Source organism: Delphinus delphis, chromosome 11, assembly GCF_949987515.2.
Source record: "Delphinus delphis chromosome 11, mDelDel1.2, whole genome shotgun sequence".
NCBI classification, from domain to species: domain Eukaryota; kingdom Metazoa; phylum Chordata; class Mammalia; order Artiodactyla; family Delphinidae; genus Delphinus; species Delphinus delphis.
The window spans coordinates 6,537,099-6,556,267 of record NC_082693.1 but is presented as its reverse complement, the minus strand read 5'-3'; the positions used below and the strand labels follow the sequence as shown (position 1 = coordinate 6,556,267).

The 19,169-nt window shown below is 52.9% G+C and overlaps 1 protein-coding gene across 1 annotated transcript in view; it reads right to left on the bottom strand.

Annotated features, from left to right (window-relative positions):
- CD9 (CD9 molecule) overlaps nt 1–18,889 on the bottom strand; it is a 35,683-nt gene extending 16,794 nt beyond the window's left edge. Inside the window, exon 1 of the mRNA XM_060024147.1 lies at nt 18,693–18,889. Within this exon, the coding sequence (XP_059880130.1) occupies nt 18,693–18,758 (66 nt within the window). The 5' untranslated portion in view covers nt 18,759–18,889. The remainder of the gene's footprint in view (nt 1–18,692) is intronic.
- Between the last annotated feature and the right edge of the window lie 280 nt (nt 18,890–19,169).

Sequence of the window (19,169 nt, the reverse complement as noted above, 5' to 3'; positions counted from 1 at the left end):
TCTGGACCTCTAAGCAGTAACAACATTGAACCCTGCTTCCTTCTCCCCTGCTCCTTAGATGGAATCCCTCAAAGTTTCCCAAATAAGTCTCGTAAATCCCGCCTCAGCTGGAGGGAGCCCCTCCTCCTGGAAGGCTGTCCCGACCACCTAGGCCAGCTGCTTCCCCACCAAGACGTCCTCAGCTTCCTCCCCGCTCCGCACTGGTCCTCCCCAGCATCCTCGCTCCCTCTCTTCCTGTTTATACTCTCCTGGAGGGCAGGATGAGTTCTCGGTCATTTCAGTAGCTCCTCTGCACCCCATCCATACTTGGGACCAAACAGTCATTAGTAAATCATTATTCAATAAGTGAAGGATGACTTCAATGAAAGAGAAGCTCTGAAGCCCATCAGAATTTCCTCTCCTGGGTCCTCTCACCTTGGACAAGCCTTCTTTCCCACTGGCTTGTCATCCAGAACCATCTTCCAACATCTCCCAACAAGGGTCAGAAACTACAAAGAACAACTACTTGCCCAGAATAAATACTGAGAAAGAGCCATGAGGGTATGTGATGAATGTCACAGTGAGATTTAGGGGCACGTCCACATCAAGTCTTTTGGAAAATGAGGGTTTATAAAAAGTCCATGCCCTGCTGTGCTCACCGCCCACCGAAGTCCAGTTAGATGCTCCAATCCTTTTTTTTAATGCATTCATTTTTTATTTAATAATACTTTATTAAAGATGACTAGATATAATTAAATAAAGTAAACCTTTAACATACATAGCTTTGCATATCATTATACTTTTAACAGCAATATTCAAGTGGTGACGGGTGTTTAATTCTTTCACTCTAAAATATATGTGACCAGACTCCCCTGGTGGTCCAGTGGCTAAGACTCTGTGCTTCCAATGCCCGGGGGCCTGGGTTCGATCCCTGGTAGGGCACTAGGTCCCACATGCCGCAAGTAAAGATCTCCATGCCGCAGCGAAGATCCCGCATGCCACAACTAAGACCCCACGAAGCCAAATAAATAAATATTAAAGAAAAAAATATATATGTGACGTTTTAGATGTCTGGTGATAGGTGTTGAATTCATCACTCTAGAATATCTGTGAATTTATGATTTTGAAGTTTTTCTGGATGACAGATGTTTCAGAATTGGGTGAAAGTCTCAGAAAAAGTCTGAAAAGCATCGCTATAATTTTCCATACAACCTCTAGAGTTCACAGACACTCTGAAACCATTCAGAAAACCCGGAGGGTATGGATTCCACATTGTGTGTACTTGGATAGACCCTCCAAGCCTTGAGGATCACACAGGTAATCCAGTCACCTGGGGCGGGATGCCAGCTTCAGGAGGCGTGAAGGCCCAGCCGCACCCCGGGCGGGCCCAGCTTCCTGTCCTGTCCTCTCCTCTCCCCTGGCTGAAAGCACAACACGCCCAAGGCTCCCTCCCACGCAGAGATGAGGATTTCAGTGAGTCACACCAGACCCATAGGGACAGGCCTAGAAATCTTACACTACAACACACACCCGGGGTTAAAGGAAAGGCCTCCAAGTCCAAGGGGCGAATTGAAAACAAATCCTAAGTGCAGTGTTGCTTAGGGGCACCTGAATTCTCTGGACCCCCTGCCGAGTTGGCAAAGCCAATTCCAGCTGGAGCCCGAGGAGTGGCGGCCGTACCAGCCGAAACGCCTGAAGCAAGCGTGCAGAAAGGTGGGAGGTAACGAGGTGGCACAGAGGAAAAGGGCAACCGGCTGACTGCAGAGGTTTCAGTGTGTGTGTGTGTGTGTGTGTGTGTGTGTGTGTGTGTGTCTGTCTCTCTGTCTCTCTGTCTGTGTGCGCGTATGTGTCACCTTGCATCCCATCCCTCAGGTAGAAGGAACCATGTCTCCCCGTGGGGGAAACCCCACTGCAAAGAAAAATCCTCCCAAGGCAAACACATTGGGTGGTCTTGGCTTGGGCCTCTTTCCTCTCGGTCCCCTCTGTCTTCTGTAATAGGACCTGACGGGTCACACATTTTTTAAAAGGACGAAATACTCATGGACACTTTCTCCATCCAGTTGTCTTGGCCCAGGAAGTGCAGGGCAGATCATCTCCACATGCAGTTTCCTTTGAGGCTGACTGCAGTGGTCCCATCTGCCACTTTGGAAGCGGCTAGAGGTGGGCGGTGGTGACAGGAGGGGGTCGGGGGAGAAGGCAGTGCTTTCTTTCCTATGTCCCATCGTCCTTCTGTGAAGCCTTGGCTATTTGGTGACTTTGGTCAAAGGGATGCAGCAGACATTTTAGTAAGGGACAGGTGGCATGACAGAACAGTGGGCAAGAAGCAGGGGGCCCTAGCTCTGCCCCCTGTCACTTGCACACCGGAGCCAGCCACGGGGTGATGTGAGAATCACCTGGCAGAGTTCTAAACACGTATCCGCCGCCACTCCATCCCGGGGTACGCGAGCGCTCCCAGGAGAACGCACATCTCTGCTGAGAGTAGCTGCATGTGTGGACAGTGGCGTGGCCTCTGGGGCTAATTCCAGCGCTGCCACCTAGGAGCTGTGTGACACTAAGCACTCTCTGTAGCTTCTCTGAACCTCAGAGTTCCCACTTGTAAAAAAAGAGTTTGATACTTTCCTGCCTTTGACCCAGGAGGTTGAAGGGGAAGATTAAACGTGTAAAACACTCTGACGACCGTGAGTGCTAGAGACAGCCAGATTCTGTGGGGAATATAATGATGACAACGATAATAACAAACCTTGCGAATGACACGAAGACAAAAGTGGGGATATTCACGGCTCTTGGCGGCCTCAGCTTGTGTCCTCCTCTGATCTGAGGAGGCGGCTGGGTGGGCACAGGGCGACTGAGGACAGTGGGGGTCTGTCTTCTGTGGGTCTGTGTGAGCGCGGTGTGCTGGGGGAGATGCCTCCAGAGCTCCGCTAGGACCAGCCGGGATGGGGGGAGAGAAGTGGGACGGGGAGGGTAAGGGACACGGCTGGCCGAGAGTGGAGGCCTCTGTCCTTCCCGGGATCCCAGGCTGCTTCCGTGAGTGAATTCACGCTGCAGGAAGCAGTTATTGAAGGAGCAGATCACAGAGAGGGAGGGGATTTGACCTCTTTACTTCCTTCCTTCGGTAAGATCCGTATCAGCCCTGGATTTTTTTGTTAACATACTGGGCTTGGGAGACCTCAGCTTAGCTGCCCCTGGCCACCCAGGCAGTCACAGCGGCTGAACCCAGAGGATGTAAGCGGCCTCACCACTCACGCCTGATGCAGCCTCCAGAGTGCAGATAAGGGCCTCTGTGTTCACATGGCCTTTAGAAACAAGTCGGGCCACCTAGACCTGTGGGCTCCAGCCTCACCCATCTCCATGGCAACCCTGGCTCAGCACAGAGTGCCAAGCCTGATGGGCTGATTCACCGTCAGGAGCCTGGGCCGGGCACTGCTGGCAAGAGCAGACAGGAGCTGGCTCCCCAATGCCTCTCTCACCCTCTCCCGGCACCCTCCTCCCCGAGCTGCTGTCTCTGGAAGGATGAAGCACTTGGGCAGGAACAGAGGTCTTGGAGTCCTGCCCTCTCCAGGCCCGTCGCACAGGATAACAACAGCTAAAACCAAACTCCACGCTGATCAGAAAAAAAACTGCCATGGCTTGCTTTCCTTAAGGATCACAAGTAAACTGGTAGGACTTCCCTGGTGGCGCAGTGGTTAAGACTCCGCACTCCCAATGCAGGGGGCCGAGGGGGGGTTCGATCCATGGTCAGGGAACTAGATCCCCCATGCATGCCACAACTAAGGAGCCCGCCTGCAGCAACTAAGGAGCTGCCTGCCACAACTAAGGAGCCCACGTGCCGCAACTAAGGAGCCGGCAAACTGCAACTAAGGACCTTGCGAGCCACAATTAAGGAGCCCACCTGCTGCAACCAAATAAATAAATAAATAAAATTAAATAAATATTAAAAAAAAAAGTAAACTGTTCGTTCATGGCAGAACTGAAAGATGCCAACCAGGGCATATTACTAACGTTAGATTTATTAGAGATGAACAGAAAAGCCCCAGAGATCACAGTCCTGAAGAACAACTGTCCCCTACCTTCCCCGTGAGTATGATCATTTTGGGGGTCATCTCATCCCCTTGGGGCTTCTTCTGAGCTGCACATCTACAGAAGCCTGTATCCTCAAAGGCCACTGGGAGATTTTTTTCCAGGCCAGTGGTCCTCAACACGTGGTCCCCAGACCAGCTGTAGTGGCAGCAGCATCAGCTGGGAACTTGTCAGACGTGCAAACTTGTTGTCCCCGTCCTGGACTTATTCGATTAGAAACCCAAGTGAGGTGAGGCCCAGTGATCTGTGTTGTTGTTGTTGTTGTTTTTTTTGGCCGCGCTGCGTGGCATGTGGGATCCTAGTTCTCCGACCAGGGATCAAACCCGAGCCCACTGCCGTGGAAGCTTGGAGTCCTAACCACTGGACTGCCAGGGAAGTCCCAGCAATCTGTTTTAACAAGCACCCCCAGATGATTCTGCTGCCCACTCAGGTTTCAGAACCACTGCTCTAAGGCTTTCATTTAAACACTGAACAATTGGAGGAATGGAAAAGCTCTTTCTGGGGGTTCTGAACCCAGAGACCAGCTTTTGAAACGCCAGTGCCAAAGGGCACGAAGCTACGGAGCGGGGATGTGAGCCTCCCCTGGGCGCAGGGCTCCTGCTGGCACTGGAAAGCCAGGGAGGGGGACTGGGGCTGAGGACCACCTTGGCTGCTGAATGGTGACAGATAAGGGGGAGGATACAGGACACGTTAAGCAGGAAGGAAGCAAGAGGTAAGAAAGACAGATACTGGCTAGACAACGCCCTCTTGAACCCACTGAGTGGGGAAGTCACAGTAAATGCTCAAGTCGGAACCTGCATTTGGCTTCTCCACATGCCTCCAGCCACAGACTCACCTGGTGAACCCTCCTCCCCCAGACGCCAAAATGACTCGGGCAGCCCCTGCAGCAGGGCGCTCTTGGCAAAAACGTCCCCAATTTCTGCAGCCTACGTTCTCCCCAGGACAGGCTGCCGTTGTGTATGGAAGTGGACTCTTCCTCAAATCACCCCAAATTCTAGGAAAACAACATTAAAAAAAAAAAAAGAACACATGCAGAGGCTGATGGTCAATGACCTTGTAGGTTTATCTAGAGTTACTGTTGATTGGACTGTGGCAGGCTTTTGTCCATTAGTAACTCCTCCAGAGGCTAGGGAAAGGAAAATAAATAATATAATCACAGTAGCAGTCACTCTTCATGAGCACTCACTCGTGTCCTCCATCGCAGGAGGTGATTTAAGTATATTATCTCATTTAATCCGTTCGTCACATTTATTTTATAGGTGAAACAGAGAGGTTAAGCAACTCGCTCAAAAAGACACAGCCAGCAAGAGGCAGAGCTGACTCTGAACCAGATCCATGCAGCCAGCAGCTCAGAGCCGCACTCTTCCCAACACTGTGCTCCCTCCCTGCCAGCTGGTGAACTGGAAGAATGGGAACCCCCAAGAAATTTTCTGTGGGGGACAAGAGTCTGGTCTGGACATCATGAATTTAGCAGGATGCTCTGACCTAAACCTTATCCTGCCTGGTGGCTAGACGAGCCCAATTTAGGGCATCAATGCCAGCCAAGGCCAGGGCCAAAGGAGGAAACGACCACGGACTCATCCTTTGGGTCCGTTCTCTCTCCCCCCCTCCCTCTGGTGAGCATGGGACAGGTCGTGGCCTCAAGCCCACCCTCAGAGGGTCCCAGGGGAAATGAACCCTTCAGGGCCACTTCTATCTTCCTTTCTTTGCTTCCCAAGGTGTCCACACAGAAGCAATGGTGCCTTTGGCTCTGTCCCCTCTGGGACCTGGCTTCAAAGTGTCAAAAAGTTCTCCATAAGAGGAATCCAGCCCTTTTGGGAAGCAGAAGGTGAGTGTTGAAGGAGAGGTGCCGAGGCCGCCCCTCTTGGGCAGATTCCACAAGAGAGGTCCCTGTCAACTGGGTACGCTTATGGGCCACTCCAAGCAAAGCCCCAAACTGGTCCCTCCCTCCCTCACCTTTCCCAAACCAGGGGAATCTCTGAAATGGGCGTTTTGTAGACAGATGAAAAGATAAGTCGTCTGTTTCGCCTTCTGAAAGAGAGGAAGCCTAGTGGTAAAATGTCAGCTTTGAGCAATGCCCTCAGTGATGCGGCTTCGCAGAGCTGAAGCAATAAGATGGGGACGAATGTGAGCGCTTAGGACAACTTCAGCCTCTGAAAAATTCTAAGGAGGGGCAGCTCCTTACGTAATCCTAACTAAACAACAGTTGCAGAAGCTGACAGCTGAGCTCTTGCTATGAGCAGGTACCATGATAATAACTTGACCCTAAGGAGAGTCACCAACCGGCCACCTCCCCCCAGGAATCTACATTTCCAACAGTTCAACCCCTCCTTCCCCCAATAATCCCCCTGGGTCATAACGCCCCCTGCTGCTCTGTGTTACTCTTTTACACAATGCAGCACCTTGAGGGGGGTGGGGGGGGGAGAGGTCTCAACAGCAACAAAAACAAAATCCAACCATCACCCCCCCTTCTCCCAAGCCAGGACCTCAGGCAGGCGGACTTCCGCTATTTAGTGCCCTAAACACTGAGAAGACTGTGGTACCTACCCCACCGCCTAGATAATTCAACATTAAAAAATAATAATAATACAAATTGTAGGATAAGTCTAAAGAATTAACTTTCCCCAGGTTCCTGAGCACAGGCTCAGCCTGTCTGTGGACCTCCTGGGAGGACGCGGGGTGGTGGCTGACAGCTACAGCCTGTGGGTACCACTATCTTGCTCTGCTGGCCTCTTTTGGGCAACTGTGTTCAGCTTGCTAACAGGGGAACATTCCCTGGAAGCACATAGTGAGAGATGTCCCAGGGAGAAGAGGAATATTGGGAGACTAGAGTCCTCCTGTCAGGCCCTGCTGCCCCTTCTGAATCTGAGGATGCTGGTGGGACTGCCTTATACTCTTCGAGGTAGTTCCGATCATCCCAGCTTGAGATGACGAAACAGGCTCAGAGAGGTAAAGTAACTTGCCCATGGTCACACAGCAGGTATGCAGTGACTCAGCTGACAGTTCTCTCCCTCTGTCACATGCACAGCGTGTGCCAGGCAGAGGTTAGTTACTTGACTGCCTGTCTCATCCCTGGTGGAAGGGAGGTAGCTGGGTCCCCTCTCTGGGGTGTGGCAGAGGATGAAAGACCTTGTAAACTTCTTCTCAGCACACCTTTATGGAAATTAGGCAGTGACCTGCTCTGAACAAGTTCAAGACTTGAGAAATCCTCCCTCTTGAGGACTGAGCCAGCATCATTTAAAAACCAGAGCCCTGAGTGGGACTTCCCTGGCGGTCCAGTGGTTAGGACTTTGCGCTTCCAATGCAGGGGGCTCGGGTTCCATCCCTGGTCGGGGAACTAAGATCCTGCATGTCTCGAGGCGTGGCCAAAAAAGAAAAAAAAGAAAAAAAGAAAACCAGAGCCCTTATTCTGCCTGAGAGCAGAAAAGTTTTAGCTAATACAAGGTGCCAGTATTAAGTCACTTGGGGCTGAGGGATTGGGAGGGAGGCCTCTGCCCAAGGTAACCTCCTTCCAAACAAGAAGTTTCAAGTTTCCACTGCCTCTGGCCGGACGTGCAGCAGACGTCAGCCAGCCCATAAATGCATTTTCTGCTGAAAGTAGCCATTCTGATCTTAACCAAAATCATCTGATGTGGGGGATTGTTTTGGGGCTGTTTTGCTTTAAATTCCAGAATACCATTGTGTTTTCCATTGTGTATGCCTAACTAAGATGCCTGGTGATCGCGCGCACACACACACACACACACACACACACACACACACACACACACACTCTTGCTGATACACTTTAGCCACACAGACCAGCTAGCTCTCATTCCATCTGTGGAACCTGTTACCACTTGCTCGCGTGACCCTGAGTGGTGGGAGATACCCCCTGCCCTATTCCTCTGCCACGATCCCCTCTTCATTTTAGTCTCAATGATTAAACAGCAAGCCCTCCACTGTGTGCTGTGTCCCCTGCCTCACCTGAAGCACTTCACTTGAATCATTTAATTTTCTCAACAGACCCACCAGGTAGGTAATATTAACTTGTTTTCGAGATGAGAAGTTTCAGGCACAGAAGTTCAGGAGCTTGTCTTGAGATCACACGGCAAAGAGGTGCCTGAGTTACAACCTGGACCCACAACAGTCTGACTGCAAAGCCCAAATTCTCAATCATGTTGCTAAGCTCAAAGGTCTTTTAGATCCATTTTGTTAATTTCAGGGCCAGAATTTTTCATCACTTTTATCCTTTCTCCTTCCTGGTCACAGCTGATTCTATTTCAAAAGTGGCATCTTCGATCCGTAAAGGCCCCAAGAGAGCCCACAGGTAAGAGCAGAGGGCCTATCTTCTCACGACAGGAAGGTACCCGCCTTGGCCACCTGGCCTGCACGTGCCTTCCGAGTCTGGCGTCGCTCTGGGGGAGCCTGACGGACAGAGTCTAGAGAGAGGGCCTGGGACTCCTCTTGCTGGCCTCTGGCTGGAGAGCTCTGGGCACGTTCTTGCTGGCCAGCCAGAAGTGAGTGTGGCCACAGCCCTGCACTGGGAGTAAGCTGGTACATGCCCTTCTCGTCCCAGCTGCGCCACCGCCGCAAGCCTGGCAAGTGCAGACACCGCTGCAGCTGCCCATTGGCCATTGTCCTTGTATCCCTATAGGCATGGCCTGAAGGTGGGACCCAGAGCCTTTGCCCGCCCCTTACAGCACCATCCTGCCAGCAGAGGACAGAGGGAATGAGAGGGCATCACTGCAGGCCTGTCTTACAGCCCTGGGCATGGGGCCCTAAGAGGCAGGAGGGTCACACCAGCTCCCCATTCTAAGGGTCCCTCCCCAGCTCTGGAAGAGAATGTAATTTCTAGTTGAAATGAGTTTTCGGATCTCTTAAGGGTTATCTGTCTTGGGGAGCCAGGGCTATAATTTGATTGAAGAGGGGGAAAGTAGAGTGTGGGATGACTTCCCCAGGCTTGTAGAAAGGAGGCTTTAAAAAGTTTGAGCACAGGGAGGACTTCCCCAGTGGCACAGTGGTTAAGAATCCGCCTGCCAGTGCAGGGGACACAGGTTTGAGCCCTCGTCCAGGAAGATCCCACGTGCCACGGAGCAACTAAGCCCGTGCGCCGCAACTATGGAGTCTGAGCTCTAGAGCCCGTGAGCCACAACTACTGAGTCTGAGTGCCACAACTACTGAAGCCCACACAACAAGAGAAACCACTGCGATGAGAAGCCTGCACACCGCAACGAAGACCCAACACAGCCAAAAATAAATAAATAAATTTATTAGAAAAAATTTTTTTTTGAGCATAGGGATTTCCCTGGTGGTCCAGTGGTTAGGACTTCGTGTTTCCACTGCAGGGGGCCCGGGTTTGGTCCCTGCTTGGGGAACTAAGATCCCGCAAGCTGCCCAGTGTGGCTAAGAAAACAAAAAAAAGTCTGAGCATAATAGTAACAGGTTGAAATCCATGGCCCCACATCACGAGAAGGCGCTTATAGTGCATCAGGGTGAGCAGGAGGAAGAGTCTTTACGGGGGACGAGTTTCCTGTCCCTGCAGGACACATTCTGCTGAGGGTGGCTTCCCACACAACAGAGGGGGGCATGGATGTGAGGGGTGCATGCAAACTGCGACACTGCAATTGTTCATCTAGATGAGAAGAGGCGTTTTTGGTTCGGATTTGTAAATAACTTTGTCTTAGTCCATTAAGGCTGCTGTAACAAAGCACTGTGGACAGGGTAGAAGTCCAAGATCAAGGCACCAGCAGACTTGGCATCTGGTTTGGACTCAGTTCCCGGTTCATAGAGGGTTATCTTCTCACTAGAATCTCACATGGTTGAAGGGAGACGGGAACTCTGGGGCCTCTTCTTCTTTTTTTAAAAATAAATTTATTTATTTTATTTATTTATTTTTGGCTGTCTAGAGAGAGAGCCTGGGACTCCTCTTGGGTCTTCGTTGCTGTGTGCAGGCTTCCTCTGGTTGTGGCGAGCAGGGGCTACTCTTCGTTGTGGTGCACGGGCGTCTCATTGCAGTGGCTTCCCTTTGTTGCAGAACAGAGACTCTAGGCACATGGGCTTCAGTAGTTGCGACACGCGGGCTTCAGTACTTGCAGCACGTGGGCTCAGTAGTTGTGGCTCATGGGCTCTAGAGTTCAGGCTCAGTAGTCGTGGCGCATGGGCTCAGTTGCTCCGTGGCATGTGGGATCTTCCTGGACCAGGGCTCAAATCCATGTCCCCTGCATTGGGAGGCGGATTCTTTTTTTTTTTTTTTTTTTAGTGATACACGGGCCTCTCACTGTTGTGGCCTCTCCCGCTGCGGAGCACAGGCTCTGGGCGCGCAGGCTCAGTGGCCATGGCTCACGGGCCTAGCCGCTCCGTGGCATGTGGGATCTTCCCAGAGCGGGGCACGAACCCGTGTCCTCTGCATTGGCAGGCGGACTCTCAACCACTGCACCACCAGGGGAGCCCGGGAGGCGGATTCTTAACCACTGCGTCACCAGAGAGGTCCCGCCTCTTCTTATAAGGGCACTAATTCCATTCATGAGGGCCCCATCCTCATGACCTAATCACCCCCAACAGCCTCGACTCCAAATAAAACTGCATTGGACTTTAGGATTTAACATATGAATTTGGAGAGGCGCAAACAGTCTATAGCAAACTATCTTTTAAACTAAACTTCCCAAAGAAGACATACAGATGGCCAACGGGCACATGAAAAGATGCTCAACATCACTAAACATCAGGGGAATGCAAATCAAAACCACAATCAGATATCATGTTATACCTGTCACAATGGCTATTATCCAAAGGACAACAAATAACAAGTGTTGATGATGATGTGGAGAAAGGGAACCTTGTGCAGTCTTGGTGGAAATGTAAATTTGTGCACCCAGTATGGAAAAGAGTATGGCAGTTTCTCAAAAGATTAAAAATAGAACTACCACATGATGCAGCAATTTCACTTCTGGTTACATATCCAAAGAACATGAAAACTAATTCGAAAAGATACATGCACCCCTATGTTCACTGCAGCACTATTTACAATAGCCAAGACATGGAAACAAGCTAAATGTCCATCCATAGATAAATGTATAAAGAAGACATGGTACATATATACACTAGAATATTATTCAGCCATAAAAAAGATAGAAATCACACGATTTGTGACAACATGGATGGACCTGGAGGGTATTATGCTAAATGAAATCTGGAACACAAAACAAATGAACAAACCAAACCCAACCAAACCCACAGACACAGAGAACAGATTGGTGGTTGCCTGAGGGAAGGAAGGCTGGGGAGGTGGGTAAAATGGGCGAAGGGGATTCAGAGGTACAAATTTTCAGTTATAAAATAAATAAGTCAAGGGGATGTGATGTACAGCAAGGTAACTATAGTCAGTGATATTGTTTTGCAGATTTGAAAGCTGCTCTCATCTCAAGAAAAAAAAATTCTGTAACTTTGTATGGTGACAGATGGTAAGTAGACTTACTCTGGCGATCATTTTGCAACGTGTATGAATGTCAAATCATTACGTTGTACACTGGAAACTAAAGGAATGTTGTATGTCGATCATACTTCAATTAAAACACACACATGCTGTAGAGAAGAAATTAAACACAACATTGCAAATCAACTATACCTCAATAAAATGAAAACACACACAACACCCCAAACTTGAAAAGCAAAGAATTCGCAACTATGTATGATTTTGCTGATCTTTCATTTAAAGATTCAATAAATCAACCTTATCATTTGCTACTGATTCAATCAGTGTAAGTTTAAAGATAAATTAAAACTAAAATGCTATAGAAATGTGTTTTGAATTCACTAAAACGGTCTAATTTACTTTATGATATTTTTAACCCCCAGTCAAGGATTTTCTCCTACGATCCACGTGTGGTGTTGTTTCTGCCCTTGGACACTGACATGCGGCTCAGACTGGGAGGAAAAGGGGCCTCCTCTAAGCAGTTTGGAGGCAGGGGCTCGGTAGGAGTCATGGCCCCCATCTGCCTGGGTCTGAGAGAGGTGGATACTGGGACCTTGAGAGTGTAGTGGGTAGGCTGTGGAGGGTGACTTCCCTAACACAGCCAGGGACACCGTTTCTGCTCCCTCGCACAACGCCTGGCAAGAGGATTGAGCAAAAGGACTGACTGACTTTCTCCACGTCAACAGTCCACACACCTCTCTGCTCAGGGATCTTCCCTGGGATCAAACAGATCTGGCCCCTCTCCTGCAAGTCAGTGGGCTTCGTCCTCCCTGCTACGTAGCCAGGCTGTACATCACAACTCAGAGGTCTGCGTCTCCAGAGACCCCCGGGGGGCGCATCTCCCTTTCCAAAGTCCTCAGGGGCAAGGCCAGAGAAGGCCAGCCGAGCCTTCTAGTTTCCATTTGTGGGAAAGACAGCACCCTGCTCTTTCCCAGCAAAGACAAATCGCCCAAGCTCCAGGACTAGGAATACAGAACACTTGTTGAATTAATCTCGAGTCCAAGCCACTCCTTGGGCCAGGATTAAGCTGACAGTCAGAGCAAGGATGGGTGGGGAGGCCAGAGTTCCAGTCAGGGCTGCCCTTGATCCTCGGGGAACTTAGGGGCTCTCTAATGCCTTCCTCAAAGTCCCCACAGCTCCCCTGTGCAGCCCTGGAGAGCAGTGAGGCAACCCACACCTCATGGCAGAAACGTGGGATTCCGGACAGAGCAGGGGTTGCCTGGAAACCAATATGCGGTGTTTGATATGGGGAGGTTCATGGGTCTCTGGAGAAAAAAGCAAAAAAACCGGGGACTGTGTGTTTCTGGAGGCAGGTCCCATTGATTTCATGGGATTCCCCCAAAATGTTCAGACCTGCCAGTTGAGGATGACGGCAAGCAGTACTTAAAAGCTATCCAGGGACTTCCCTGGTGGCGCAGTGGCTGGGAATCCTCCTGCCAATGCAGGGGACATGGGTTCGAACTCTGGTCTGGGAGGATCCCACATGCCATGGGGCAACTAAGCCTGTGTGCCACAACTACTGAGCCTGCGCTCTAGAGCCTGCGCGCCACAACTACGGAGCCCATGTGCCACAACTACGGAGCCCATGTGCCACAACTACTTAAGCCCGTGTGCCTAGAGCCTGTGCTCCGCAAGAGGAGAAGCCACCGCAATGAGAAGCCCGCGCACCGCAATGACGACTAGCCCCAGCTCGCTGCAACTAGACAAAGCCCACGCAGCAACGAAGACGCAACGCAGCCCAAAATAAGTAAATAAAAAATAAATAAATTTATTAAACAAAAAACCAAACAGAAAACTATCCAGAACTAAGTATTTCTTTGGTGGAGGGGAGAAATTACTGGATGGATGTAATTAAAATAAAATTATCTCATCTGGAGACAGGACGCTGCTTTCCACAGCTGCCTGCCATCACTTGACGGAAAATGCAAATGTCCCTGGACCAGCATTACTTTTTCCACGGAATGAACCAAGCAAGTGATCTGCAGTCAGACTTTAAAAACATAAATTAAAAAAAAATATTGTTTAGATTAGCGCTTTTGGTCTCCTTAATTCCCTCAGTTGCAAATTATCTCTGGGTGAACCTGGGTTCGACAGGCTCTTCCCCAGATTGTCAAACCCCAAAACCGTGAAGTCATTGCTCTTCTGTAAGTAAGAGGGAAAGACGGTTTCTGCAAGTCTTTGGTTGAAAAGACCTGAGGCGGTTCCAAATAAAGTTCCCCTGACCCCGCCCCCGGAGGGAGGCAGGAATGCGGCACAAAAACATGAAGCTTCCTGAAACTTTTTCTTCACGCTCCTCTCCCCAGACTCTCCAGAACATGCAGCCACCAAGGAGGCAACAGGACCACAGAAGCCACCGTAACCCGTGACGTCGGGTCCCTCACCCTCACAGCCAGGCACACCCAAGAAAGACGGTCAAGGCTTGTGCTCTTTGGCAGAAAAGGTGCTTTTGTTAAGTCCCAGGCGTATTATTAAGTCCCAAACTGTGCAACCAATCCCCCAAACCGTGCCTCCTTGTAAAATGGAATCGAACAGGAAAACAGACAAATCGAACACGGACACACAGCTCTGTGTGTTAATAGTGAAGATTTGCATCTGACACAAAAGGAAGATGTGAGAACGGTGATGTGTGAGGTCTGAAGCCGCAGAAGACTCGTTTAGCGGAGTAAGTGCTCCAAAGGGCTTCTTATCAAAGCAGTTCCAAACTCAGGTCTGAACCGGCAGCTGCTTCCTTTGAGCACCAGAGAGTGAGGTCTGGAATGGTGCCAGGTGAGTGTGCGTGCGCGCGTATGTGCGTCCGCGCGTGTAGAGGAATCCTCCCCACTCCCCAAATCAGGAGTCCCATCTGTTGTCGACAACCATCGTGGGGCAAAGTGGGGGGAAAGCCTCAGGAGTCCGGGCAGGGAGAAGTCTTATTTTCCTGAGCAGATGCAGACACCTGGCCTCCCCAAACCTGCCAGCCTCTGTGCAAACACAGCCGGCTCTCGCAGGGCTCGGGCTGTCTGGGTGCCAAAGGTGGAAGCCATTTCACGCGAGAGCCCCAGCTGCTTGCTCAGGCCAGCACTGAAGGCAAACAGCTTCTGGGTGAAGCAGCAGGTTGGGTGGGAGGGGCTTCTGCCAGTGCCATCCCGCTCGCCCATCCCCCGCCCGGACCCCGCATTCCGGATTTCTCCGCACGCAGTTTTATTTTCAGAAGTGGGGCTGCCCCACAGTCAGACTTGCGGCCACACATGAAATGGAGTCAGGGTCCTGAGGTGGGAATCGCAGAGGTGTGTGGAGGAACGAGGCTGGCAGTGATGCAGGATGAGAAGAAGGGGGGACGTGTGTGGATGTGGGGTGTGCACCTGTCTACCTCTCTCTGGTTTCAACTTCCACACTTCCTCAGGCCAGTGCTCCCACCCTCCCCACCTCCTCAACCTCCTTTCCATACAGGGATGACAAAAGCTACGGCTGGAAGTTTACTTCTCATCCAGGAGGCTAAGTGCGTCACGCGCATGCGCTCCTATAACCCACAGCAACCCCAGGGGGTAGTCACCAGCTCCACACGGCGACGGGCAAATCCAACCCAGAGCCACTCTGACCACTAGGCAGCACTGCCACAAAAGGCTGAGGGCGACCAAAACAGAGAACCCCCCCAGACAGAGAGACCCCACCCAGGGGGAGTAGAGGGAACTTGGGGTTACCAGGAAAGAGAGGCACGACTCAGGCCCCAGACGTCAAGAGGCCCCTGAATGAAATGAAGCCACGCTGGGTCAAGCCTGGGTACCCACTGCACACTTCCATTTCCTGACTCCTGTTTTGGGTTGTGTGGGAATGTCCTTTGCTCTAGGCCCTGGGGGTGGGGCTGGTTTCATAGACTGAGCTACTGAAGGGACCTTCCTGGACCATTTGCTCCAACCCACTGGTTGTACAGATGAGGAAACTGAGGTCTGGAATTCAAAAGTGACCTGCTCAAAGTGAGCTTAGGGCAGAGCTGGACTAACACACAGGTCCCTGAGCTCTGGTCCAGGCCTCTGTCCACGTTTCCGTGAAGCCTGCCTTAGGCCTGCGAGACACCATTTCTTGGGAAATAGAAATTCCCTGCTATTCCCATCAGTGAGGGAGGAGACGGGGTGAGAGGCAGGGAACAAAGGGGTGAGGGGGTGGGTAGAATGTGAAGGCCTTGCTCCTGGCCTGGACCAGCCCCGGTTCCCCACTGTACAGCTGAGGCTGCCCCTTTGGCATTGTAAAATGTTTCCCCATTGAAATTTTTTGGAGGGTGGGTAGGCAAAGAGGTCTGAAGGAAACCCAGAAACAACTGAAACAGAGCTGGGAAGTTAGGGTCCTGGGGGCACTGGAAGAACAGCCTGACTGCTGGCTTAGCTGCGGGCACCAGAGGCCCTACTTGGGGAGGGCAGGCAGCGCAGGCTCTGCTGTCACTGAGGGTCCCACAGGGATGAGACTGGGGGCCAGGGAAGAGGTACACCGCTCCCCTCCCCCGCCCCAATCACCCCACTGCCGCTGAGGTGGGCTTCTCCTCTCTGGATCCCTGCTGGACCACCCCTCAGCATCCTCTGTCCATGAGGTACTGGTGGCCCCTAGCCTCCCAACTCCTGCTCTTCAAGGCCCACATCAGGTCCCAAACACCAAGTTTATAAATTCCTGGTCTCAAGAGAGAAAGGGAAGTGATGACATCATAACAGTCCAAGCAACCAGTTCCCTCAGGTCATAGCTTCTCTTAAAAGTTATTTTTTGAGAGCTTGTTGCCCCCCTCCTTTCATTCCCGCTCAGCTAGGTACAGCAGCAGGTGGTGATGGAAAGCGTGCTGAACTTGGAGCCAACCAGACCTGCCTTCAGACTTACCTCTGATGCTATCCTGCCACATGACCCTGGCTGAGTCGTGGAACCTCTCTGGGGACTAGTTTCCTGGTCATCAGTAAAATGGGGAGAATGTTACCTGCTCTGGCTATACAATGAGATTTGCAAAAGGGCTTTGCAGTAACACGCTGCACAAGGGGATCATGGTGTTCCTTTATTCCAACACCTCCTAGAAGGGAGATGAGGGCTTCATCTCTACAGGGACCTGAATACAGGACGACTGAACAATAAACGATTCAGAGACATGAAGCTACTGCTGACCCCCATACACCACCCGTTACCAGGTCCCCTTGTTGGTTTTGTGATGGAGATGGAAGAGGACAGGACTTAAGGGACCTAGGGGTTGGGGTATTGGCTGGGTTCCCGTGACGCTGGGCAGGTCAGCCCCTCTCTGGTTCCCGCTTCCTCGCTGTGAAGAAGAGGCTGGACTGAATCACCTCAAAAGTCATTTCTAATTCTATACACAGACGTTCCTAGAATGAGTCATTTCTGTTTCAGATGACACAGCCCATCAGCAGCACCTAGCTCAGGCAGGGGCAGGTCTGGATACAGTGGGGTGGCAGGCAGGAGTCAGTGAGAGGCTGAGCAGATACCTGAGTGGCCTGGGAGCCTCCCGCCAGGCTCCTGCAGGTGCCATGGGGCGGGGGGTATGGAGGCAGCCTGGGAGTCCGTGGGCCCCCACGCCCCAAACCCTCACACAGCCTAGGCAGATAGCTGAGGAGTAACCAAGAGACTGGCAGGGGAGAGACGGTGCTAGGGAGGAGGGAGAGAAAAACTCCTTAAAGGACAAGGGCGGGGTGGGGCGGGGCTAGTCAGCCTTTGACGTTCTTTCCTAGAGCCGGAGTTGGAGACGGGCGGAGCCAAGGCTGGCAGCTAGCTGGCTGGCAGGGACACCCGGGAGGAGGGGGTGCCCACCACAGGAGGGTCTCCCTAGAGCAGGCCTTGGGCTGGGCAGGGCACACCTGTGCACTGTCCTCACTAGAGCAGGTGTTGGGTGTGATGAGTCTTGCAAGGGCAGGTCAACCTCATACCCCGTCAGCTCCAGAGAGAGGATTAAATCTCAGGAGGTTTTCCCTGGGGTTCACGGGGAAGCAGCTCCAGGGAAATAAGCACATTTTTGTTACAAGCCTCTGGTGGCTCGCCCCTGCTTCTACAGCCGTCTCTATCGAGAGTGGCACAGGGCCTGCCTTTCCACATGCTTTCCTGACTGCAAAGGGGCAAATACTGTCCACCTGTGAGCAGGGGATGTGGCCCGTGAACCAGGACACCAAAGTCCCCTATTCCTTGCCTCTTTCTTGGGGTGGCCCCTTAATCCCTCAAGGAGAGGTGCGGAGGGACCACTCCCCTTCCCTGCCGGCCTTAGCCTTCCCATTTGCAGACAGGCTGAGAGTGGCCGGCAGCGGGAGTCCTGGATCTCCCTGGCCTGCGTCCTCCCCAGGTGACAGTCCACTCCCTGTGGCCCCGCCCGGCTGCTGGGTGGGCTGGCGGGGAAGGGGGTGAGGCCGGCACCTTATCTCTCCCGGAAATGGAGAAACAGAGGACTCATCCTACTGAGGGCGCCGATAGGCATCTGCCCCACCCCTCCCCAGCTCTCCCGGAGTTCTCTCCAGCTCAGATACTTATCGCTCTTCGGGGGAAAAAAAAAAATCAAGACAAGCTAGTCTTTCAGGTAGTTTCGAGGGAGCTCGGACTTTCTCACGCCGGCTCAGAATCAGTCTGAGAGCATGGGGCCTGAAGGTTCCCCCCCGGGGGTGGAGGAGGGATCCCGACGCTCATTCAGGGACGGGGCCCGGGACGCTGACACCCGCGACCTGCGCGCCCCTTGCTCTCCGGCGTAAAGGTGCCAACAGACCTTCACTGAGCTCCTCCGGCGCCACCTTAGTCCCTTGGAGGGCCTGCATCCTCCCCTCCCCGCGGCCTCGGCCACTCGGGGGGACCACACCCGGGTCACGAGCTGCACTGCCCGCCACAGTCCCCTTCGGGCAGGGCCTTGAGTCCCCAGCAGAGGGGGTGCTCCGTTTCTCCCTCCTGCACTCGGAGGGGATCGGGGTGGGAGCAAACACCCCCCCCCACACACACCCCCGGCTCACCAGGGCCCCGCGCCCCCTGCCCGCCCCGCTTCGGACCAGCCCCGGACCAACGCGCCCTCCCAGCCCGTCTCAGCCCGCGCCGAGAAGCCAGCTGGCGGCCGCAGTGCCCTCTCCTCCCGCCAGGAGTCTTCCCCTGCGCAGGCGATGCCGGTGACCGGCAACCCCGACCGCGGACCGGGTGCCCGGGGTGGACAGGTGGCCCCGGAGAGGAGCGCGCGGCAGTCGCGCTCACTCACCCAGAAGATGAAGTTAAATCCGAACAGCAGATATTTGATGCACTTGGTGCCTCCTTTGACCGGCATGGTGCGCGCTAGACTGGCCTGGGCCGGACTGGTGTGGGACGGGGGCGCTTGAGGCCGGGACAGGCGGGACCAGTCTTCGGACCGAGGTGCTGGCGGCTGCGGGTTGGCCTCAGGGCTGCACTTTTAAAAAGTGCCACTCCTCGGGCGCGCGCCGCCGCGGTGCGCATGTGCCGGGCCCCGCCCCTGCCCCCGCCCTCGCCCCCGCCCTCGCCCCCGCCCCCGCCGGCCCCGGCCCCCGCCCCCGCCCCACCTGCCCCGCCCCGCCCCGCCCAGGTCCGGTGGCCGCAGCCCCTCCCGCCTCTGGCTCGGCCCTTCCCACCGAGTCGGCCGGCCTTGACTTCCCGCCATCCTCCCCGTTTCCTCCCAGCAATCCTGGGGTCTTTCCAGTCAGTCATCTTCGGCTGCTTTCGT